This window comes from Stegodyphus dumicola, chromosome 11 (genome assembly GCF_044657685.1).
Source record: "Stegodyphus dumicola isolate Sdum_Otavi_A_Nest chromosome 11, ASM4465768v1".
NCBI classification, from domain to species: domain Eukaryota; kingdom Metazoa; phylum Arthropoda; class Arachnida; order Araneae; family Eresidae; genus Stegodyphus; species Stegodyphus dumicola.
The window spans coordinates 159979200-159998854 of record NC_140778.1 but is presented as its reverse complement, the minus strand read 5'-3'; the positions used below and the strand labels follow the sequence as shown (position 1 = coordinate 159998854).

The window sequence follows — 19655 nt, the reverse complement described above, 5'->3', positions numbered from 1 at the left end:
CATCTTATTTGGGGCTCTGGTGTGCTCCGGCTAAAATTGTAATTTATCTTAAAAATTGAGAAGTACCGGAGCCGGGCTCCCGCGCAATTTAAGCACTGAATATGTAAAAGTTCTTGTTAACTTAAAAGCTTCCATTCTGTGTAAATAAACATGTTTCTTAAAAATTTCCTCTGTCTAAATCAGGATTTCTTAAACTGTGGGGGTCGCGAGACCTGCAGCAGGGGTTCGCCAAACATTTTAGCAGTTTTGATATTTCTTTAACTTATTATAATAATTTTACAATTACCAAATATTTTTACAAAATGTATCTGAAGTTAGATAAAGGTAAGACAATGAAAAAAACAAAAACGTTTTGACGCATTCTTTTTATAATATAAAAGTTCATTTTCCTTGCTTTGCACGTGACGCTGTCATTTTACCTGTTACTTATTTAAAATTTTCCCATTGTTCTATGTCTTAAAATTAGAAATTAAAGTTAATGACCAAAAACTGCAATAGTATATTACAGTACAAGTGAAAAACTTGTCAGTTTCACTCACGCATGTGTCAGATTTGCACTATACCTACAGGGTCCCACAACATTTTTGTAAATATTATGGTGGTCCTGGGGATCACGAAAAAGTCTCAGTGATGAAAGGTGTAAAGACTGAAAAATGTTTAAGAAACTTTGATCTAAATGCTTTGTTACATATCTCAAAGAAGAGGTTTCTTTCCAATGTCGATACATGTATGGTCATTTAAACTACCCTTTGGATTTTTTAACGTGAGGTTCCTCTTCTGTGTGAATATGCATATGCTTGTTTAATTTACCCTTTTGCCCAAATGATATGTTGCACACCTTACACACATGAGGTTTCTCTCCTGTGTGAATATGCATATGCTTGATTAATTTACCCTTCTGTCCAAATGATGTATTACATACCTTACAGACATGAGGTTTCTTTCCTGTGTGATTTACCATATGCAAATTTAAATACCTCTTTAATCTGAATAATTTGTTACAAACCTCACACATATGAGGTTTCTCTCCAGTATGAATAAGCATATGATTATTTAAATCTGCCTTTCGTCTAAATGATATGTTACATACTTCACACACATGAGGTTTCTCTTCTGTGTGAATAAGCATATGGTTATTTAAATAATACTTTTGTCCAAATGACATATTACATATATCACACACATGAGGTTTTTCTACTGTGTGAATAAACATATGCTTGTTTAAATGAGATTTTTGTCTATACGAATTGTTACATACCTCACACACATAAGGTCTCTCTCCTGTGTGAATAAGCATATGCTTGTTTAAATGACCTTTTTGTGTATATGACTTGTTACATACCTCACATACGTGAGGTTTCTCTCCCGTGTGAATAAGCATATGCTTGTTTAAAGCACTCTTTCTTGCAAATGTCTTGTTACATACAACACACACATAAGGTTTTTCTCTGGTGTGGACAAGCAGATGGTCGTTTAAACCATGCTTTACTCTAAATGACTTATTACATACCTCACATACATGAGGTTTCTCTCCTGTATGAATAAGTCTATGCTGATTTAAAAGGCTTTTTTTCCTAAACGACATCTTACACTCCTCACATACATAATGTCTCTCTTTTATGTGGCTGAGCATATTCTTGCTTAATAGAAGCTTTCGTCTAAATAACTCGTTACGTTCCTTGAATACACTCTTAAACTAAATTCTTACAGGTTTCTCTTTTGTGTGAATACGCATATGCTTGGTTAATTTACCCTCTTTTCCAAATGATGTGTTACATACCTTACACACATGAGGTTTCTCTCCTGTGTGAATTACCATATGCTCTTTAAATACCTCTTTAATCTGAATAATTTGTTACATACCTTACATATACGAGGTTTCGCTCCAGTATGAATAAGTATATGATTATTTAAATCAGCTTTTGGTCTAAATGATTTGTTACATACTTCACACACATGAGGTTTCTCTTCCATGTGAACAAGCATATGGTTATTTAAATAACGCTTTTGTCCAAATGACATACTACATATTTCACACACATGCAGTTTTTCTACTGAGTGAATAAGAATAAACAGATGCCTGTTTAAATTACACTTTAGTCTAAATGACTTATTACACACATCACAAACATGAGGTTTTGGTAAAATCCTAGTATACGGTGCAGCCTTGGCGCGACTTTGAAAATTATCGCCAACACCGAAAATGATCCAAAGAACGTCTATATATATATATACTATACATTATATACTATGTGTGTATATAACATAGTATATACTATGTTTAACTATATATTTTCTTTGAATGACCCGTTAACTACTCATCGCAATGTCCGGTTTATACTGCTCATCATAAAGTCGCCAAAAGTAGCCAAATCCCGTATGCACCGGATACTAGGATTAAACCGAGGTTTCTCTCCTGTGTGAATAAGTGTATGTTGATTAAATTACTTTTGTTTCTAAATGACAACTTACACTCCTCACACACGATGTCTGTTGCATAGATGAGCATATGCTTGCTTAACTGATACTTTTGTCTAAATAACTTATTACATTTTTTGCACAGATCAAGTTCCTCTCCTGTATGAACACACACATATGTTTGCATAACTCACTCTTTTGTTGAAATCACTAGTAACATTCCTCATATCAGGGGCATAGCTAGAGGGGGGCAAGGAGGGCACCTGTCTCCGGGCGCAGAATCCAAGGGGCGCCAAACTGATGTTACGGCAGTTTAGAATTAAATGTTTTCCATCCTTGGCAATCAGTAGGGGGCGCGAAATCTTCAGTTGTCCCTGGGCGCTGAAAACCCTAGCTACGACTCTGCCTCATATACATGAGGTGTACCTCCACTGTGGATTAGTATATGTATGTTTAACTCATATTTTAGAGTAAATGGTATGTTACACAGCTACATAAAATTTATGTACTGTGTGAATAACAAGCATATCCACGTCTGAACCACATTTTCTTTTAAATGAATAATTACATATCTCATACACACAAGGCTTCTTTCCTGTGTAGCTATGCATGAAAATCTTTTAACACATTTCCTTTGCCAAATGATAAGTTACATATCTCCAGATGTGCCCTATACACATAAGTATAACATTATGGGCTTGATATCACATAACTAACTATATACCGCAGGATGTTGTTCCGATCCTGCACAAGGTAGCCGGCTTTCAATAATTTGCTCAAATAAATATATTACGTTATTTCTAAATATGCAGTACTTAGCCATATCTAGAATGTGATATACGAATACCATGATTTATAGGCACATATCATGAAAACTAAATTCGTCATTTTATCATAAGTATGATTTTTTGCCGAAGTATATATAAGACTTTAATATTAGGAATTTAAGCGGTTTTCTTATATATGCTATTTTTGATTTTCTAGAGTTCTTAAGCAATGCTTAACACTAATTCAGAAGTCAAACAATACTTCTCTTCTCAGTTTGCTTAACAGTTTGAAGAACTTGGATATTTGAAACTGCCATTGATATTACAGATTTCACCATAAACAATATGAAAAGTATTTAGCTATGGAAAAAAGAAAACGAAATCTCTTGCAACGAAGAGAAGGTTAGAGAAAAGATGTCTTCTTTTGCACCTACTACGTCTTTCTGCTTGCAGTGCGAAAAATCGAATTAGGTGCGGATAAGAGACAGGTGAGGAGGAGGCAGTTTATACGCGAAGTATAATGACTCCGTAACATTATACTACCCTCTCTTGGAACGCAAACGGTCTTTACCATAAAAAAGATGAATTATCCAACCTCATTATTGAAACTGAACTTGACATAATACTCATACAAGAGACTCACCTTAAACCAGCACTCAAAGTACTTTATGCTAATTATAACACCTACTGTACGGATCGTGAGACAGGAAGAGGCGGTGGCATCATCACATTTGTTAAAAGGAGCATAAAACACTCTCAGATTCCTAATCCCAGCACCACTTTCGAAAGTAACACAATAGAAACTGTAATAGAACATAAAAAATTCAAAATTTCGAATATATACATCCTACCAAGTAATAATCCCGGCGCACAAGAATTGATTCACCTTCTTAATTCTAAAACTTCTACCATTGTCGGAGGGGACTTCAACGCCAAACATTCCTGCTGTAACCGAGGACCTTCTAACTAAGGCTCCTATAGGAGCCTTACTTCTAACAAAAAAGGAAATGACAAATTTAAACTCATTCAATCAAATAATTATAACAGACAGACAGACAAAGTAGACAGATGTCTTGTTTTGCACCCGCTAAGTCTTTCTGCACCGATGGACGAAGCGAAGGAAAGGTATATAGAAAGGGGGGCAATTTCGTATTTGAGGAGAGTAAAAAGGAACTTCGTACATTTTGTGCGAGTTCAAAAAGCCAGAAAGAAAAGATGGGACAAAATAAAATTTAAAATAAATGGCCCAAGAAATAATAGAGGGGAAAGAAAACAAAAAAAGGTACTATAGAAAGAAAAGGAAAAGAAGTAGAAAATATCCTAAAATACGATTGTGTCCATGAGTAAAAGGAGTTCATTTGCAAAAATTAGTGTATTTAAGAAGCAAACTTAAGCTAAGTTAAAAAAAAAAAAAAAAAAAAAAAAAAAAAAAAAAAAAAAGGGGGAATTCCTACATGGTAATGTGTATGCCTTTATCTTGAGACCTAACTAGAAAAGACATATATCATCACAGAGATGTACATAATATTTTAACTAAAGTAACATTAACTATTACCGTTCCCAAAAAATTCATGTATATTTCGGAAAAACAGTAATTGACAAAATCATAAATCCATACACAGTGTGAGAGCATATCAACAAAAATAAATCATACAGTTTATTTTTCTTAAATATTAGTTAAATATAAAATTAATTTATTAATTTAACCGTTGTAATTTATTATAGTACAAGTTTAACAAATTCCGTCACTCTGTATTTATATTTGCTCATAATTCTAAGTTTGATACCTGAAAAAAAAAAAAGAAAAAAAAGTCGGGGATCTTAGTTACAAAAATCACAATCTATACTCATTGCTGGTCAAGAGATCCCCATTTTTTCCCTCTCAAGAAATTCCTAAGAACGAAGAGGGGGGCCTCCGAAGGGTGTGAATTGCTGATAAGAACGGACTACTGATAAGGAATGTGGCGTCTCTACCGAATAGTTACGAAGAAAAGAACCGCATGACTTGCTACTATTACTAACTATTGTATAATGCTAGAATCTTATGAAAATAATAAATAAAAAAAATTAATGGCGCTTTAGTGATAGAGAATAAGATATTGTATAGAGAACAGAATGTTACTTATCTGAATATTCCGTGTCAGGGTTTCTTTTGGATTTCTCGTGTTGATAGTAAACAGCGACCGGAAACGACTGAACCGTGAGTTAGGAGCTGTGCTCTGTGTGGAGCTGTGCTTGCCGAGTGCAACACGAGTTGTAGCGTGGAGAGTCTCGAGAGTACGTGGAGTTCCGAGAACGACCAAGCAGAGTCGGGAGCTGTACTCCGGAAAGTAGAAAGCAGAGTCGGGTGCTTTGCAGGAAGCTGTCTCTACCGTGATAGTCTGATAACCTGAAGGCTGTGTCGCTGATCGTGTCAGCGTGTTTATAGTAGTTCATCGATGACTGTAAAACGTGTTTTGGAGCTGTCTAATTGCGCATTGTCTTAATAAAGTGTGTTTCGATACTTCATCAAGTGTCGTCGTTATTCACTCCAAATCTATGAACCCCGTACGAACGTGAAGGAAGGAAATAACACAACAACTGGTGTCAGAAGAATAGGAAAAACGTAACAATATATACTGCAATTTCTAAATGACTTTCGAGTTGCGTCGGGTTTAATATAATTCCTTGCTTTCATTATTCAGTCACACATTGCTTCTAAACTGGCATAACGCATGTGGCCTACCTTTATATATTTTTATCACCACGTATTCTACTGTCATCCACGTATCTACTATCATCCACGTATTCTACTGTCGTTTTAAATTTTCTTTGAAAGGTTTATTGATACACATATCTAAAGGCTGAGGTAATGCCGTTAATTCGCTTGAAATAACTGTCATGTCTGTATTATTCTCTTTCAATAATTTCTTTGAATTAACCATAAGATTAGATTTGAATATGTCCCAGACTAAAAATCTTTCTGAACTCTTTAAGCATGCTTTTGTGAAACATTTCTTACCCACAATTTCGCACCGCTTTCGCACGTCCATGAATGAAAACACCATTTGGGAAACTGCATTTTGGCATCGTCTTTCTTTTAAAAATAACTGTGGGTTTTAAATTTGAACCTTATGCTAAGCAGGAAAGCACTCTTATCATATGGTTACTTTATTTAGTATCATATCAAACATTACCATATTTCCAATACATGACAGTAAATATCTTTTTGTCTTCAAAATCAATATGATCAAGATCAAAATAATCAATTTATTATTCAAATCTTACGGAAGCATTTGCGAAATGTTTGCTTTTTTCTCTGAGAACAAAATTATTCCGTGCCATAAATCTACTAAATCATCTCAAAGAAGATTTAAAGCTTTCACTTTCTTTTTGCATTCTTTTTTACCCACTTTAACGCAAATAAATGTGTACTGTTTCTTGTTACAGTTAATTCATTCCGGAATTTTCTAGAATTTCGCAACACTTTCTTCTAAAAAACGCCATTTGGTTACGAATTGGAACTTTCACGAACAACAATTTGTATTTTCTTTTGCAAAATGAATGGCTTTTCATTTCAAAGCAGCACATTGCTTGTTTCTTTTCGAGCCATATTTACTACTAAAGGAGATTAACCGTATTTTAACTAAAGCAAATGCGGTTTACTAAAGCCTTCGATGTTCATTTCAAAGTCACGGCTACAAATGATTAGAGAAAGAAAAACATCTAACTCCTAATTCAGCGAATTCATTCAGATTAGATATACATTCTCATTTCAAATTATGCCCTCCTTATTCAAAACACTAAAACAGTATTCGTTTGGAGAGCAGCCTTAAATACAATCTACCATCTTTGCAGAAATATTTATTTCCAAAAGCTTTTAACCAATGCACATATTGTTCTCCTAATCGCTTGTCAGTTGCATATACCATTGTTTGAGTGAGTGAGTGGGGTTTTAGCGCAAAACCAAAGATGATTATGACGCGCCAAACACAAGGTGAGATGATCAAAATTTATGAAATTAAAATATAATAAATAAAAAACAGGTGGACGAATGTACCAAATCCAGAAAATGAAGTCGTGTAAAAACAAGGTAAAAGCACACATTAAAATACAATACACAATCTGCTGAATAGATTACATTAAGTAATAAAAGCCAGTCTCTTTTAAGTAACAAAATAAATTACAATTGACCTCTCTTCCGATTAAACGGTCGAGAGGTAAGTCACAGCTATTAAAATATTTCTGACGAAGACTTTTCAAACATGGACACTCAATTAAAATATGACGGACAGATAGACAAACATTACAATTTAAACAAACAGGCTCATCCTCAGTTTTTAAAAGGTAGTTATGTGTCACTCTAGTGTGACCAATTCTGAGGCGAGTCAAAATAACTTCCTCCTTACGGTTTCTAGTTAATTCCCAATGCTCAATTCTAGGCTTTACATGTCTTAACTTGTTTTGAAGTTGAACATACCAAAGTTGCTGCCATTTTTTTCGGATCTTCTCTTTGACTACATAACAGATGTCTCCAAAAGGGATGAGGCGACTGGACAGTTCAACAGCACATTTCGCTGTGATATCTGCCATCTCATTCCCTTTTATTCCCACATGACCGGGAACCCAGCAGTACAGGATTTCATATCCATGACTTGTTAAGTTTATATGTATCTTGAGAACATCCACTATGACTGGATTTTGAGTGTTAGAAAAAGCTTCTAATGATTTAAGCGCACTATAGGAGTCTGTACAAACTATAAACTTTTTGTGGCAGAGCCTTGAGATGTACAAAAAACTATAATATATTCCAGTTAGTTCAGATGTTAAGACAGAGAAAACATGGTGCAAGCGTTTATCCTACATGGGATCTTCGATTACAAATGCCATCCCGATATGATCTTTTGACTTGGATCCATCTGTGTATACTGGAAGGTAACTGCTATATTTGTGCCTGTGCTCAGCGAAGAGTCGTCTGTAAATGATCTCGTTAGTGCTTGCCTTCACGTGATGCTTGAAAACATCAAGAAGCTGAATCCGTGCATTTTCCCAAGGTGGGATTTCAAAATTCTGTACTGCTTGGGGGTGCATATCAGAGAGAGAAAGTTCCTCAATGACAGGGCGAACTCTTAAAAGAAAGGTAGGAACACAGGATGGACGTGTTTCAAATAAAGTGTTACACGCGTTATCAAGTAAGCACAGCTTCTTGGGATGTTCAGGTTGGGATAGAATATTAAAATATTGCAAAAGGGACAATTGTTCACGACTCAGATAAAGTGATGGTTCATTAGAGTCAACATACAGGCACTGGACAAGAGAAGTCCTGAAAGCTCCTGAAAAAATCAGCAGAGCTTGATGGTGAACAGGATCCAGTTTTAACAATACTGATGACCGGGCGGATCCGTAAACAACTGAGCCATAGTCCAGTTTAGAGCGAACAAGCGCTCTGTAAATGCGAAGCATAGAGCAACGCTCTGCACCCCAGGAGGTGTTCGCCAACACTTTTAAAATATTTAGTATTTTTAAACACTTCTTTATCAGGTTTAAAACATGAAAGAGGAAAGTCAATTTTCGGTCGAATGTCACTCATAATAATTTTTCTTCGGGCGCAACTGGAATAATTGTACCATTCAGATATAACTCAGGCTCAGGATGGACACCTCGCTTCCTACGAAAGTGCACGCACAAAATTTTTTTTCGAAAAAGTAAATCCCTGTTTGTTTGACCATTATTGGATCTTATTCAGAGCCATCTGGAATCGCCTCTCTACGTATCTCATGTCTGCCCCTCGACAGCTACAGATCTGACTGTAGATCATCAATATATAGAGAGTCCAAGATGGTGGAAGGAAGTTCTTTTAGTACTGAGTTTATTTTTAAACTAAATAGGGTTACACTAAGCACACAGCCTTGAGGCACACCCTCTTCCTGTTCAAAAACATCAGATAAAACACAGACAATCCTTACTTGAAAAGTTCTAGTGTTCTAGAAATTCTGAATGAAAATTGGTAAGTTGCCGTGCAAGCCACTCTCGTGAAGATCGCGAAGTATACCGTATCTCCATGCCTTATCGTAAGCTTTCTCAATGTCAAAGAATATTGAGACAAGGTGACTTCTTCTGACGAAGGCTTTTCGAATAGATGTCTCTAAAAGAATATTCTCTACGGTCGTTCTCCCCTTTCGAAAACCGCTTTGATAAGGCGATATAATATTATTCTTTTCAAAGAAGTAGACTAGGCGGCTGTTTACCATCTTTTCAAACAGTTTGCAAACACAACTGGTAAGGGCAATTGGCAGATAGTTCAAGTGATTCCTCTGGTCTTTCCCTGGCTTAACAACAGGAATGACAACAGCTTTCCTCCATGAACTGGGGAACATACGCTTCTTCCACACCCTATTCTAAAGAGTGAGAAGGGCAGTCAGCGACTTATAGGACAGATGCTTCAGCATTTCATAATACACGCCATCCAGCCTCGCACAAGACCTATGAGTCTGTAACAAAGCCCTCTTTAACTCTAGCACAGTAAAGTCTCTATTATAAGGCTCAAAGTTGGAAGAATTGAAAGCGATGGTATTTCTCTCAGAGCGCTGCTTGATAGAAAGAAATGCAGGTGAGTAATTTCTGCTGGAAGAAACGGCAGCAAATGTCTCACCAATAGTATTCGCAATTTCTTCTATGGAGCTAATCACTCGGCCATCTTTTTCCAGAAAGGAAAGTGAGTGGTCTTTATATATTCTGCATGCTTTTTTAACTCTTTCCCAAATCCGTTTACTAGGCGTAGGGAATGTTATTGATGACACATATGAAATCCAGGAATCCCTCTGCCTCTGCCTTCTTACTTTTCGTGCATTCGCTTTGGCTTTTTTAAATGTTACGAGGTTTCGCAGAGTAGGATATCTACGAAAAATTCCCCATGCTTTTTTCTGTTTTTCCGTGCTTCATGACAGCCACGATTCCACCATGGTTTCATATATTTTTGTATTTTTTCTGATGTTCTAGGAATAGAAAGCATAGCTGCCTGAATAATGGAATTAGTAACAGCTTCAACAGCATCATCAACATTCACATCTTCTACCATTTCATCTGTCAGCTCTGCAACGGTAGAGAAAAGTTCCCAGTCGTCTGCCCTGTCCAGTATAAACCGAAGGAGTCTCGACATGGGGTTTGCTCCTCTTCGTGCAAGAGACACAAAAATGGGATAATGATCGCTGTTGTAAGCATAATTTCCGACACTAAAGGTGCAAAATGGCAACAGAGATGGTGAACAGATGGCAAGGTCGAGAGCGTGGAATGTTCTTGAAGGCTCATGGAAGTAAATATCCTGCCCATTATTCAGGAGACAAAGGCTATGATTTTCGATCATCTGCTCTATTTGTCTTCCTCAGCAATTGGTATCTTTACTACCCCAGAGTGGACTATGGCCGTTAAAATATCCTATTATGATAAAGGGCTCAGGCAGCTGCTCTATAAGATCATTTAAATTTGTTTGAGTAGCGACAACTTGGAGGGATGTCGTCAAAGAAAGTACATTTGAAGGATAATCCAGTGCGGTGAGAAGACCTACACCTCCACTGGCACGCTCACCTGCAAGGTTATCCTTCCTGACGAAAGAAAACCTCCGAAGTTTTGCATGTTGTTCTGGTTTCAAATTTGTTTCCTGTATTGCTAAGCACACAGGATGATACGCATTTATTATAGATTTGATGTCAAGCAAATTTCGGTGGAAACCGCGACAGTTCCATGAAACGAGGGTGGCCATTATGAATGCTTTTTTTTTTGTTCTTTCTGTGCTGTTCTTTAGTATTTCGTGGAAGTAGATGCCGGGAAACTTCTAGACTCTCTTCTACTTCCATAATGTCTGAATCCGTAGATTCAGAAATCATTCCATCAAGAGAGCTATTGCTGGAACTTCTATTTTTATTTGATATTCTTTTAGTGGCAGTTTTGGGTTTACTTTGAATAACTGTTTCTTTTTTTTTTATTAAATGAGTTGAATTTTCATTTTTCTTGTTGGATATAGTCGGTTGGGTTTTATTTGGTACAGTCTGCGTGCCTATTGATGTTTCGGTGGCAATGGTACGTGTTGTTTTAACGGCACTGGCATATCATTTGTTTGATTGGAGCTGTGTGCTTTGAACTAGTTTTCTGGCTTCAGCATACGAGATGTTCCTGGTAACTTTTGCAGTCTGCACTTCTTTTTCTAATTTCCATTTTGGGCACAGGCGTAAATATGCTGGGTGCTTATCCTTGCAATTTATACACAAAGCCGCAGCGGTACAATTTTCAGAATCGTGGCCAATCTGTGAGCATCGGACGCATGTGAGGATGCCACGACAAGACATCTTTGAATGGCCGAAACGCTGGCATTGCAAGCATCGCATAGGGTTTGGAATATAAGGTTTTACAGGACAATTTAAATATCCGGCCTTAATATTCTTAGGCAGATCAGGCGTGTTGAAGGTCAGGATGACGTGTTTTGTATCGATCGACTTACCTTCCTTTCACATCTTGATCCGCCTAGCACCACAGACATTTTGGTCAGCTAACTCGGAGACGAACTCTTCTTCTGAGACACACAGAAGGTCGATCTCCGAGATCAGACCTCTACAAGAATTAAGTGTTTTGTGTGCTGACACAGTTATAGATATTTCTCCAAGTTTGGTTTGTCGAGAAAGAGAAGCAGACTGGGTGGCCGATACAGTATCAATAAGCAGGTCTCATGATCGCAGAAGCTTTATGTTCCTTGGCTCACCTATACATGAATGCATACATTTGCTTACGAGAAAAGGAGACATCTTTTGCAGTTCACCAGAAGGACTAGAGACAACAAGGAAGCGCGGATTAGTTTCTTTGGCATTTGCATTGGTACGGATCTTCTTGCTAATGGTTTTGTCAACAATTTCGATATCTTTGGCATTTGCAGCAGTGCGGATTTTCTTGTTGATGGATTTGTCGACAATTTCGATATCTTGGTTGGTTTCATTTGACTCAGGGTTTTTAAGAATCAAGCGAGAAGCCATGATTGAAAAAGAAAAAATTCGGGTCCGACGGCCCCGCCCACCACGGAACCCAACAAGGGAACACAAATTCCTGTGTTAGGGCTAGCCGGACCTATACGCGAACAGAATCCCCACAGTCGGCTTTCCCGAAAACAGGTACTCCCGGGAGTTTATTCCCAAGCCACTGAAACAAGGACTAGTGACCAGCAGATTGACACCCGTGAGGACGACTAAGGTGCCTCCCGTTTAGCTGAAGCAGTGGCCAAAGTAGTGTGTTGGGGACAGTACCTCGCCCCTCAACTACCAGGGCCCTCCTCTTCAGCGACACGGGTCTCCACGCACGGGAAACACGTGGGCAGTTTTCTCGCCACTCGAAAACTGGAGACAATATCTGTTCCAGTCTCTCGTGACGAGCCCCAAACTCCAAAGAGAGAAACCACAAGGGAGAAGGGATGGGAAAAGTTCCAGCCAAGAGGAGAGGAGACGGAAAAGAGGATAGATCTCTGGGGCTCCAGGATCGTGACACCCGTCTCACCAAGAAGATGATCCCCTGAAGGGCTAGGGTACCTCGGGTTTGCCACACCCGTACTCACAAGAACAGAGCCCCTGAGGGGATACCATTGTTTGAAGGCTATGACAAATCTTTGAATAAGTGACTTTAAAAACATAAAAGCATTGCACATGCATCGTTTAGGCTTCTTCGTGAAAAGTTTAGTGTGTGTTATGCGGCGAATATAACTAAAAATTGTATAAGCTTGAAATTATAGATGCTGCTTATAGGCCAGGAAATAGGCTATATTAAATAGTAATTTTAATAATTTAATGAAGACAAAGTTCTTACAGTTTAAATTTGATTAAATTTCTTTCATAAATTGTCTAATTTCAGTGAATTAAATTACACATCAAAGTAAACAATACATTTCCCTGAATCTAAATATGCATTCCCTGTAAGAATTCACCAACTTAAAAGTCTTCATTATGCTAAAAAATAAATTTAACACTAGTAAAAATTATTTTTATATTTATTCGTATTTCCTTGTCAATTTCCGTTTTCGATTTATATCCTCGTACCTATTGTTTAAGTATCCATGGCTCAGAGCTACAAACGGAGGAAGATTTCTTGAAAGTTTTATAAACTGATTACAGAAAATCAAATATATTCGATACTGCTTTGCCACGCATCAGTCCAATCGATTGAAGCTCATGTTGCTACAAAACACTGACTGCACAGCCGTATGTGTATTCTCACTCCAAAATAGAACTTCTGAAACTCTGAGATAGTGTTCTAACATGAAAATTTAATATTGCCCACACTGGGATTCGAAATTTTGGTGAGTTCATTTTTTAACTAGATGTGCTAGCCACTTATACCACAACGCATGTATGAGATAATGTAAACTCTAGTATAAAATGTATTGTAATATACACTGGTGTGCAAAAATTAATGACGAGACAGTTTTTTCAATATAACTTTGTACAAAAGCTTTCCAAATCAACACATTTAATACTGTAAGATCCCCAATACGTAAAGACATGAGTAATGTAAGCAACACTTACTAAAAGAGAAATCAGAGGGATAAAAAGAAGCTTTATTGAAAAAGTAGCATGGAGCGCAATGCGACTGAAGGCCGAAACATCCCTGTGATGGGTGTCCAGCAAGAAACACGCGGTCTTTAATAGGGGATATGATCTTCCCTGACTGCTAGGCAGGTTTCACAGCGTCTGCCCATGCTGACAGTGAGCTGTTGAGGCATTGCTGCTCATTTGTCTTGCAGAGCCAATCGAAGCTCCGGAATCGTTACTGGTGGTAAGGTACGAGCTGCCAAGCGTCTGCCTAGAAAATCCCATACATGCTCGATGGGATTGAGATCCGGAGATCGTGCTGGCCAATCCATACGTTCAATATCCTCACTCTCTAAGAGCTGTTCGGCAGCTACTGTGCGATGACATGGTTCATTGTCGTCCATGAAAAGGAACTGCGGACCCATAGCGCCTCTAAAAAGACGCACATATGGAAGAATCTCGTTACAATAATAGGTCCTTTTGACTGAACCTGCGTCGAAGATGTGAAGGTCTGTACGACTACCAAGCATGATGCCTCCCCAAACGAGAACACCGCCACCTCCATACCTGTCCCTTTCAATGATGTTCGAGGGATGATTGTGGCTTCCCCGCTCTCTCCAGATGAGTATGCGATGAGAATCGCTACTCAGACTGAATCTGCTCTCATCTGTAAAGAGTACTCGTCCCCATTCATTGTCTCTCCAATCCCGGTGTTCCCGGCACCACAGAGAACGCCTTCTCCGATGCGCAGGCGTTAGAGGTACACACCGTACAGGGCGTCGTGCAAACAGACCACCACCGTGCAGTCTTCTGGCCACGGTAAAACGCGATATCGGTCGTCCAGTCGCCTGCGTCGTGTGTCTAGAGATTTCTCCCGCTTGTTTCTTCTGGCCTGTAAGGCGATATACCGGTCATCTGCGGGTGTGGTTCCTCGTGGACGACCACTACTAAACTCCCCGATAGCTGTTCCTGTAGTTTGAAATTGTCTCCAAAGTCGTGAAACGATGCTGTGAGCAATTCCGAACTCTGCAGCCACACTTGTCACACTGTGGCCTTCCTCCAACTTACCAATGATTCGACTTCGGGTAAAAGCATCCAGATGTCTAACAGATTGATTATTCGCCATTTCTCGCTGAGGCAGCAACTCGGTGTGATTTTAACTGCTATACGGCGTGCAATCTCTTTGCCAGAAATACTGATCTTACACCGACAACATGCTTTATACTACTCAGACACTCCCCCATTACATCTACCTGCATATCTGCGCATGTGCTACCGTACATCACCTTACTTAATCTCCTGATTGGTCTTTCTGTCCGCTCTGCCTCTTCGTTCAGCTGATATGGTAATTTTTCGACTTCGTCCTTAATTTTTGCACACCAGTGTATTTTATAGGACATAATACGAACTAATATATTGTTGTGCATAAAACCCTTTCTTCTTAAGTTATTTAAGAGAATTCGCAATTTCATTGATTAGAAAGAAAAAGACTCCTACCAATCTTAATGAGTTGTTCGTAGTCGGCGGCATCGAGCGGTGTAGATGGACGCTTCATATACACCTATTGCCGCCGCAACACTTCAGACAGTCTCTTGAGTTCGTGAAACTTACTATACAAACAAAGGTGCGAACCAACTCTGCGTTTAAGCAATAGAATCATTAAAGGGGAAAACATGCGATACTCATAGAATGCTAGAAGCGCACGGCGTTTCATCTGCTGGTCCATTTTTTGCTTAAAAGTATCATACTTGGTTGAGTTTCTTATAAAGTTTTATATGTTAAATACCCTCTTGCACAACACAGGCAAAAACGAAATAAAACAAAAACGATTTAATGTATACACATTGACCCCAGAGATTGATATAGCATTACAAGACCACATAGCGAACAATAAAGAAAAGACATACAAAAACACATGTATTACTACCATCACATCGCGAAGGACCAGATAATCAGGAAGAATATACAATGGCAACATTAGGCTAATAACCGATATGTTACTTTCTAGAAGAGACACATGGTTCACAGCGGCGAGGGCAATAGTTTCGCTGATCGCGTGTTGTGGAAATATCGCCTATTCCTGTAGTAATGCATGTCGGAGCTCGCGGAGGGAGCCTTGGAGGCACACTGCGACCTGCTATTCGTCGTCCCAACATGTCCCCCACATTCGCTATGTGATTCACGTCCGGAGATCTAGCAGACCACGGCAGATGAAAAAAGCTTTCATCCTCCAGATATCTCCTGTACGCGGGCGGGCGTTATCATCCATAAATATCGCGTCGGTACCCACTGCAGCCACCAAAGGACGCACAGGAGTATATACACTTTCGTCGCGACTGGGACGCCTGTGATGAAACCATCAAGAATCAGGTAGAAGTCGGTGCAGCTCTTCGTTGTTATTCCAATCCATACTGCAGAGTCTTCTAGTGTGTTTTGGGAGCATACACTATGTAGACCCTACTGAAAGAAGTAGGGAATTCTGGCCAGGTCTTGAAAGAACAGACGAGGGTTATTACAACTATTTTAACTAAACGTAACAGAAAATGCACTTACTCGGTGCTCACAGTTTAACCATCATTTATGACTAAGTAATTTGAACAGAAAATGGTATACACAATCACAATAAATTAAACTTTAACTACACATCTTGTTCCTACTCTGTCTAAACTGTTTAATCGGCTGTGCCAACTATTCTACTAAAACGCTAATTTTCAATCACGCGACATAAATTCAAATCTAATTCTCCTACCAACAGCTCTTAAAATTTGCTACTTAAATACTGCTTCCGAACCACTTAGATTTGCAAACACATCATTAAATTCAGATTCTGGCAGGAAACGGAAATACGAAGTGAAAGGAAAGTTTCTTAAACTACGAACTAATTGGTTAGAACAAAGAAAGGTCTTTACAATACAAGTTAGCCTCCTCCTCTAGAATAGTCTCTTTCGACTATATGACGATGTTTGGCTCCCAACAGAGTGTTCCTGGCTCTCAGGATATCATTGTTCTTCGCAAACCGTTCTATATGTTAAATCGAGATTCATTCGCAAAGAGAACGTGGCTCCGTTGTATAATAATTAAAGCTCTATACCAAAAAATTTTTAAATGTAAAATTCTTCTAAAATGTCAACCGTGTGAAACAGACGACTGGTTCGATAGGACCTCAATTGCGCCATACTTTCTAATCTTGAGTCATGGGAATATCGTTACAAATGTCATAAGCGCAGGAGAAGCAAAGAGTTATACTGAAGTTACAAGTGAAAAAAAAATTCTGGCAATTCATTACATTAGTTTCGAGATAGCAATGATTTATGTTTAAACGCTATTGGACCTCGTCGACGAAAGGGGATTCGAATAATATACACTCTTTTGCAAAAAAAGGACTTTTGCTATCGTGACGAAATTTGGTATGCAAAAACATCTTGATCGAACATGCAAATGATCAAAGTTTCAAGGCAAATGAAAAGAAATTGCGATCATAGCGCGCATTTCTAGTGCATAATTCGCAAAGTAAAAAACCAGTAACAGAGGCGGAAAACTTATCTTTTTTGGTGCTGCCATTGTAATTCCGTAAAGAAGCAACTAAATACGCCATTACGACCATATCGAAGACCTTACAGACAACTAAACGACTTCAAACGTGGTCACATTGTAGAGTTGCGTGAAGCTAGGTGGTCATACCGAGCAATAGGCCGTCACCTGTACTGCTGTGCAAAGAAGTTGGCAGCAATGGTTGCTCAAGGAAATTGCCGACGAAATGAAGACTCTGGAAGACCATGGATCACAAATGCGAGGCCAGATAGGATGATTTTTGGCCAGGCCCGAAACGCACCAACGGTACCACTGCCGACTATTCAACGCAATTACAGCCACATCTCTACCTCCCGTGGTACCGTCCACCATCTTACGGTGATTGTCTGAGGCGAGGTTACGCTCACAGAGGTTGTCTGAGGCAGGGTTCCGCTCACGTTCAGGTCCCGCAACATCGGTTGAGTCGTCTGGAGTGGTGTCGCACCCGATCATCATGGCTGCCATCAGACTGGCAACGTGTAGTGTTCAGCGACGAATCCTGCTTCACTCTTGAAGCAGATGACCACGGTGCTCGTGTCTGGAGAGGACGGGGCCAGCGGTCCCAATCAGCCTTTGTTTCACAAAGACATACAGCCATAACCTCTGGTTTGATGGTGTGGGGCGCTATTTCTCATGACACCAGGTCATCTTTAGTCATCCTCCGTACATCTTTAACAGCTCAACGATATGTTCAGTCGGTTGCATTATCCTTTGTCGTACGTCATCCTGGGGCCATTTGTCAACAAGATAATGCCAAGCCATATATCTCTCACATATATTTGGACTGTCTCCGTGCGGTTGATACTCTTCCTTGGCCAGCAAGGTCACAAGACCTTTCACCAATCGATCATTTCTGAGACATAGTAGGCCGCCGGATTCGGGCACACAAAATATCGCAGATCTGGAGTGACAACTCATGAATGCATGGCAGAGTGTGTGGCAGGATTACATTAGGAACCTCTAACTCTCCTTGTCTCGACGAATTCAAGCATGCATTCCAGCCAGGGGCGGTTCGACCAACTGCTAATTTGAACACTCAATGGGTGATTGTGAGCGTGAACAGGTACTATGACCTTGATTTTTCAATCATTTTATTATCTGCGTATGAGTTTTACACATATTCAATTTCACCAAAAGCAACCACTTCCTTCATGGTGCTTCGATTTTTTTTTTTTTTTTTTTTTTTTTTTTTTTTCAAAAGAGTGTAATAGTACTTCGAAAAAGTCGCACACAGTGAAATCCGACAATTATTTAAACTTTCTGAAAAACAGAGTAACTACTATTTTCTAAGAAATAACAAGCGTACAACTGCATTAAAATTCATAACTTGAATGAATAATTCGTGTTTTTCAGTTATCCGTGACCTGCTTCTTCGGCATTAGCCCAGATAATCGAGAGCATATAGCATATACACTTCGAGAGTTACGTAATGTGAGCATATTAAGACGCCGGTCTTGCTCTGGTACTCTTCTCTTTAGCTGCATTCCACTCCTCTTTAAGAGACTTGATGGTCTTTGTCATGTTTTGCTGAAGTTTGAAAGTTGTGTCACCATTTCCGTTAATTGCTCCTCAGAGGTCTCGTCACCAGCCATGGTGACCTCTTGTCATGGGTTCGTGATGGATTGAATGCACACAGAACCGATGACAGTTTGATAAAATTTATTCCCCCCCCCAAAATAAACAATATCTAGTTGTAGAAGATTTTACAAATGTACTGGTTCAGCCCTTCCCAGTGCGACAGTGGCCTATCTGTAGTCAGCACTTTAAACTACTAAGATCGTTAAACACAAAACAATGTTAAAAATGCTGAAATGCGTAGTCTTTGCACTAAATTCAATTCTGAACTATAATGAAGTGATGCTGTCTTTGTATATAGCGTTTTTTGTATGTGGTTTTGCCTAGTCCGCCGAAAGATTTGCAGTACCTCCGATTTCTAGAAACTGCTGGAAGGCATACCCAGTTACATTTACTTAGGAAACAATCACAATTATAGGAGGCGGACCAAACGTTTTGGTCCCCAAAGTTCGACGACATTAGGGTGAACGTATTAGTATCGCCAAATCATCGCCAGCTTGGAGTTATCTCGTCATTTTGGGGAGACAGCATTTCACCTCCATATCAAATGGACTTGCCCCTGTAAGCATATTTTCTGACGAAGGTTCATACTCTTGAGTTTGTGGGGTTTTATTTTATTCTCTTAACTGCTAATCTGATTTTTAAAATAGCTCTTGCTTTGAACTGTCCTTTCCGAACGCACGCGTTCTTTGTAGAATGAGATTTCAGTTTCGTGCGTTATGCAAATTAGGATAGAATGCTGCTGCTTAAGCTTATTTCTGAGTAACCTCAGATAGAGCGTGTT

At 39.0% G+C, this 19655-nt stretch overlaps 1 protein-coding gene across 1 annotated transcript; it reads right to left on the bottom strand.

Annotated features, from left to right (window-relative positions):
* Positions 1-479: 479 nt before the first annotated feature.
* LOC146994468 (uncharacterized) lies at positions 480-3607 on the bottom strand. The gene has a single exon (XM_085826178.1). The coding sequence runs from the start codon at positions 1631-1633 to the stop codon at positions 743-745; it is 891 nt and encodes a 296-aa protein (XP_085682304.1). The 5' UTR covers positions 1634-3607; the 3' UTR covers positions 480-742.
* Positions 3608-19655: the final 16048 nt, after the last annotated feature.